The following is a 6,633-nucleotide window of genomic DNA, read 5'->3' on the forward strand; positions in this document are numbered from 1 at the left end:
CCATGTAGAAAGTAAAGATTTGATTGATAAATACTGTTTAATCAATGTCTAATCAATGATCAATGTTTAGTCAAGTATAGTATTCAAACTATAAAGATCCATGTTTTAATTTTAAGGCATTGATATTTTTGTAAAAAATCTGTGTGTAATTCTGATTGTTCCGTTGAAAGCAATAATGGGAATTTTTGTATTTCAAGCAGATGTGGGTTTTCTATATTTTATTAAGTATTAAGATGATAAGTTTTCTAAGAAAGGGGAAGTAGAATCCGAGGCTGGACGTAACTGGTCAAAAGCAGTCATGAACAGTTACAAGAATACTGAACGCAATATGCAAATGAGTTCTGAAGAACAGCAGTGTGCAGGCCAAAAAAGGTATTAAGTGCAAACTGTGGCATCTGGTTGGATGGAAGGACTGAGTCTACTGACGAGGGAGTCCTTCCACGGTTGCAGCCGGAGGCTCTCTCCGGTCGATTTCTTGACATCCAGAGGACCGAGTGACTCAAGGAAGACAGTCAAAAGAGTGAGTAGGCTGCTATCTACAAAACACAGTCTCAAAATTCCATTTTTACAATGGCACCGGTGGATGTCAGGCAAGCTCATGTGATGTTGCTAGATGTCAGGCGAACTCATGTTATGTCGCTACTGCCTGGAGATAAAGACTGTTCAAGGAAGATCCTAAAACAAGAAATACTTAATTTTATTAGAAAAAAGTGTTGTGAGTGAAAGTTTGTGATGTGTATAAACAGAGTTGCTTCTACACAGAAGTAGTAGAACATATATGCAGTACATTTCATTTTATGAGCTTTAGGTCCGATCTAAGATGATAATTCACAATTTTAACATTGTTGATAAGTAAAAGAATAAGGAAAAGGATGGCATGGGCTCTTTGAATTACATAAATAATCTCTTTGAAAGGAAAACCCTTTCAAGTAAAAACAATGTTGAAAAACATTTAGGAAAAACACCTGCCATTACACTTGCAGATGAAAAGATAAATGGAACAAATGCTGAGTGGTTTCCAACAGGGAAGGATGGCATTTATCCTCCCTCACCTGGTGGAAAGTGAGCATACAGCAGCAGAGTCCTGGGGAGATCAGTATATGTCCCACTGAAACGTTCCACCGGTGCCCCACATCAGGCAACCTTGCTGCTGCTGTCCCCTTTGTAGCTGAATTCGGGAATGCTCCACACCCTCTGTGACCTCTCCTCACTCTCCATCCCTTTTTCCACATTCTCTGACACAGTTTTAAGGTCACTCAGCCCTACCCCGTCAGCCACAGCAGAGGTCAGGCCCACTGTGCTTCCAAACGGATTGATCTTGATCCAAGACCTGAAATTCTTGAGGGACATGCTCTTGGGACATCTGTTGTTCCATTGGTGGGCGAGCTGCTGTGCCTCCTGCTCCTCCTTCAGGTGGTCCAGAGCCTCCAGGAGGACAGAGCGGAACAGGCCCGACACCTCCTCCACCTCAGGTTCACTGGCCTGCATGGCTTCCCTGAACCTGTACAAAGCAAAACAGGTGATGAGAAATGATACAGTAACCACATGGGTGCAGAGATTGTCAGTTTATTTTCTTCCATAGTGGAAGAACAGGCAAAAGAGCTCACAGAATATTTCTCTTTTTTATTGTTGTTGCATAGTGCCTCCTCTATTAGACCCTTCTACAAAAAATGACTGGAAAACTTGTTCATAAGGTGAAATTCAAATTTTTCTTTAAAGTGGCGAGAACTGCTTTTTATAAGACAACTCACACAGCTCATTAAAATCACAAAACCATGCTCCCTCCACATGGTCTCTGTTGTCAGGAATCGGAATGTAAAGCTGCTGATGATGTCGATGGTGAACTCAATTACAATGCCAGACGAGCAGAAACCAATTTCCTTACTGAGATGCTGGTCAAGATAAAAAGAATACAATGCAGGAGTCCAGAAAACACACTCGGGTTGATAATACAGTCTAGGGTCAGAGCCAGCAAACGTACACAGCCGAGGTATCCACAAAAGATTGGTCAGAAGGGGAAGTCCAGAGGTCGAAACACAGTACACGATCAGAAGCAGGAGGGTGTAAGATTTGAGTCTTATAGACTCTTGTTACTTTATAAGCTTTAGTTACTTCTCATACCTTTAGTTCCCTTTAGTTACTTTTCATAACTTTAGTTACCTTTCATAAATTTATTTTTCTTGTTTATACATATTACAGCTGTATTGATGATTGTCCAGAACTACTGAGCTGTGGTTATTTTTAATACATTTATTTTCCTTGCTTATATATCTTACAATGGTAATGAAGCAGAATCTGCTTACTTTGAATGCTGTAACTTCTGTAGACACTAGATGCCTGCATCTCTTTGTAACCAGACAGTCTATTTACATTTTAATAGAGACCTGTTGGCCTGTTTTTACACTCACACCTCGACCCACTTATCATATCCCCAGTCCTGCTTTGTCTTGGGGTGTCCTGCAGAGGCCGGGGGCTACAACCTGAGATGACCACCTGGCCAGTTTTGCATACTTATTAGCATCACACACACAGGGGGCCTGCAACTCAGGCCACCCAGTTTGGGGCCCATTGATCGAGACCAAACTGCCACCTGAGACACACACACACACATATACCTAGATTGACCATATTTCAACATGGAAGTGCGAACTCTGGCTCACACCAAATGACCAATAGGATCGCAAACTATTGAAGGTTGCACCCCTGTCCAGGGCGGAGCAGCCCAAGAAGATAAAATGTATTGTAAGAACTTAATTTGGGGTTCAGAGAATGGAATTCCTGCAGGAGCTCTATCTCTCTGATCCCAGCGCTGTAAGACCTACCTGTGCTCAGACTTTCAGTAAACTTTCTGTTAATTTTAAACAGTGTCTTCACTTCTGCTTTCAACAAAAGAATTGGGTGAATTTCTAACAAGGGTAAGGCAGTAATTGGTGGTCAAAAAACAATCCAAGGTCAGAGCTAGAATAACAGGTATCAAGAAAATGCTGGAAAGTCCGTACTGAGCTTTCCGGTGGGTGGGGGGGTCGAGCCAAAGATAACGCTTAGTGTGTCTGTCTGCAACATTTCAGGCTTTAGTTCCAGTAATATTCCTCTACTATTGTGTCAGTTCAATGGCTCCTTACTTGAGTATGACGAAACTACAGCAGGATGGCGGCACCTTGAAGCAGAGGCCCTCCAGGCTGAGCCTTTCCCCAATGCTGATGTTGTAGGAGGAGCGAGGCGTGCTCGCCAGCCAGCTGTAGTCCACTCCGGTCTTGAGGCGTCGGTACTCCTCCCTCTCTCTCTGCCTCCTTCAGCTGCCAGCTGAACTCCAGCATCAGGGTGTCGGTGACCACATTGGCTGGGTCCCGGCAGCGGCTTCGGTAATAAGGCTCATTCCAGCTGAACCAGGAGGCCATGGCCTTGTACTCCTTCACAGCCCCCTGATGAGGGAGAAACAATCAGAAGGAGTCACTGCACTGAAAATATTAGATGGGACCTTGATTAAACTGGAGCAGCTTGCTGCTGGAATCTTTGCTCAGACTAAATCCATCATCAATCCATTATCTATACCGCTTGTCCTGAAGAGGGTTGTTGAGGGGCTGGAGCCAATCCCAAATGACATTGGGTGAGACAGGAAAACACCACAACTTAAACTATCTGTGCTATGTGGAATCAATAGAAGTGGCCTAGGTCTCCCTGATCTTAAAAAGATCAAGTTGCAAAGCTCAGTTGCAAAGTGGATTTATGAGGACAGCAACTCTCTGTGAAATGACATAGACAGTGTGGAATCTAAAGACCCATTATATATAAAGTATATGAGGAATATTAGTAATCCCAGCTGGAGTCCACTCATAAGTTACACTGTTCAAGCATGGAGGGCAGTGAGACACCTGGAGGGCCCAATCTAAAATGACATCGGTTTCCTCTAAATATGCAAAAATACCTGGGGTAATGGACATTGGATTTGAGGTTTGGGCCACAAACATTAGAATATTTTGGAAGGGGTGGCCAGGTTGGGGCACAGACCCAGGGAGGGCTGGCACATTTGAAATATATGTCAAAAGTTTTTAAAACCCCTAGTTCTATGAAAAAATAAACAACACATTATTAAGGAACAAATCAGTTTTTGTGTAAAAATGAGTCAAGTCAAGTCAAAGTGTTTATTTGTCATATGCACAGTTAGGAAACGTATTTCCCTGTACAATGAAATTCTTACTTTGCCGTCCACATGAATGCCACAAAAATACAAATGAAATATAAAGTATATAAACAAGGAACACAAAATCTAAGACACTTTAAGCAGCAAATGCAGCAATAAAATAAAAATATATAAGAATATACTAGAGAATGTATGCTGCATGGGAGCAGCATGTGCAGCAGTCAACAGTCAATGTGCAATTATCCATGGGTCCTTACTGTTACATTTTTACTTCTATACATTTCCTTTTTATACCATACCTCCAGCAACCTTTGCTTTGCACCATGGTAATAGTTTTTCTTTTGAAATGTTATAAACTAATTAATTAGAGCGGAGGAAAATGGATGGATGGATGGATAAACTAATTAATACATTGGACAGTCATTTTTTCTATTTCAAGAGGAATAATATTAGTAGCTGTTTCACAAATGTATCATATACAAATAAGATCTGTGACATTGTTTTATTATGTTTCATTATTGAATAAATCTATTTATGTTAACCTATTAACAGTATAGTGCAAAATAATATTCAAAGCTTCTGGCATGATTTTGCAAAAATCGGTTTTTACTGTCATAAATATCTTTAACATTCATACACCACACCCACAATGTTCCATCTAATTAATCATTAAACCTGTTCTTGCATATAACTTGATTGACACATACCTTTATATTTAGGAGATAGTACCAATCAAGTTCCAGGAACTCATGAGGGGAGCGGGTGGGTGCTCACAGGGCTTGCGCCCATGACTGGTTAAACAACAGTGGCATCATGTCTCAGCTACTGGCATAATGCCTTTTTAAGTTCATGTGGTGGAAAACACACGTATGATTCTCTGCCTCCTAACAGTTGTGAAAATGGGGCTGAGCAATATGACAGTGTGTCAGGCTGTCTGTCCCATTTTCACATGCAGCCACAGATCCTCCAGTATCACACCTGATGTATGCTGCTCTGTGTTCACAAGGGAGAGAACATTATGCCACGTTGCCAGCTGAAGCCTAACACCAATTTAGACATAATCTGCAGTGTTTTGATAGAATTACATGTACTTGGTACAGCCTGTTTAGAAGTGCTCACATTTCTGGTATCTTTGCAGACAGATACCAAATTAAGTTGACATTATATGGATGGTAGATTGGGCTAATGACTCTGAACAGAGTATTTAGATCATTTTCTGTGAGGTGTCCGTGCCTAACAGCAAGCTTGAGTTTATAAAACCTGATGTTTAGTAAACTTTTACCGATTAATCAATTATTGTTTGGTTTATAAAATGTAAGGAAATAGACAAATATTTGTCCTATTTGGTTTGACCAACTCAATTGAATGACTAATTGTTAAAGGGGGTTGTTGAGGGGCTGGAGCCAATCCCAACTGACATTGGGTGAGAGGCGGGGTGCACCCTGGACAGGTCACCAGTCTATCACTCCTGCTAATTTCAAAATGAATTTTTCCAAGGTTGGGGCAACGACCCAGGGAGGGCTGGCACATTTGAAATATATGTCAAAAGTTTTTAAAACCCCTAGTTCTATGAAATAATAAACAACACATTATTAAGGAACAAATCAAGTTTTGTGTAAGAATGAGACACGTATATGCTTTCTTTAGCTAACTATCTTTAGCTGCGCTCCTTTATTTACTCTCAGCCTGGGAGGGATAGGGTTAGGACAGTGCAGGCAGGAGTGGCACCAGGGGTGGCACAGAGGGTGGCACCAGCATTGGCCAATCAGATTCTGGTGGTGGCCAGTGCCACCTCCTGAATCCATCCATGGACACAACAGGGCTTTCTTGTGTGAAAGATTTCATAAGTGGGCCAATTCTAACGTCCTTTAAACACTGAACAATACATAGCCCAGGCAAAGGGGCACAAATATGTCAGCAACTTTAACCAGATTCTCAAGACCTTTACAAACAATGGCACTGATTACTTAAGGTGCATTTGGGAAAAAAGAATTAGACAAATCGGTATCAGTGAAAAACTAATCTAGCCACAGCTGTTGCAAGCCAGTGATTTCTGTGCTGGTCCCAAGCCCAGATAAATAGAGAGGGTTGGCGTCAGGAAGGGCATCTGGCATAAAGACTTGCCAAATTTAAACATGTGAATCATCAGTGTGAATTCCGTACTGGATCGGCCGAGGCCTGGATTAACAATGACCACCACCAGTGCTTTTGACCTACAGGGTGCTGGCGGAAATTGGACTACTGTTGGTCGAAGAAGGAGAGGAGGCAGAAGAATTTGTAGACAGAGAGAGAAGAGGAAAGGCTGGAGTATAGGTCTGAGAACAGGGACTCAGCGTTGGCACAATGACAGGGAAAGGTAGAGAGCTGGCGGACATGATGGAGAGAAGGAAGGTAGATATACTGTGTCTGCAGGAGACCAGGTGGAAGGGTAGCAAAGCGCGTAGCATTGGAGGGGGATACAAACTGTTTTATTATGGTGTGGACAGGAAGAG

The 6,633-nt window shown here is 42.0% G+C and overlaps 1 protein-coding gene across 1 annotated transcript in view; it reads right to left on the bottom strand.

Annotated features, from left to right (window-relative positions):
- Positions 1-719: 719 nt before the first annotated feature.
- Positions 720-6,633, bottom strand: part of LOC109962364 (retinal degeneration 3, GUCY2D regulator) — a 20,002-nt gene continuing 14,088 nt past the window's right edge. Inside the window, 3 exon segments of the mRNA XM_020604038.1 lie at positions 720-1,501; positions 3,123-3,278; positions 3,280-3,424. Of these exon segments, the coding sequence (XP_020459694.1) occupies positions 1,135-1,501; positions 3,123-3,278; positions 3,280-3,398 (642 nt within the window). The 5' untranslated portion in view covers positions 3,399-3,424 and the 3' untranslated portion in view covers positions 720-1,134.

The sequence above is a fragment of the Monopterus albus genome, unplaced genomic scaffold (assembly GCF_001952655.1).
Source record: "Monopterus albus unplaced genomic scaffold, M_albus_1.0 scaffold63.1, whole genome shotgun sequence".
Taxonomy (NCBI): Eukaryota; Metazoa; Chordata; class Actinopteri; order Synbranchiformes; family Synbranchidae; genus Monopterus; species Monopterus albus.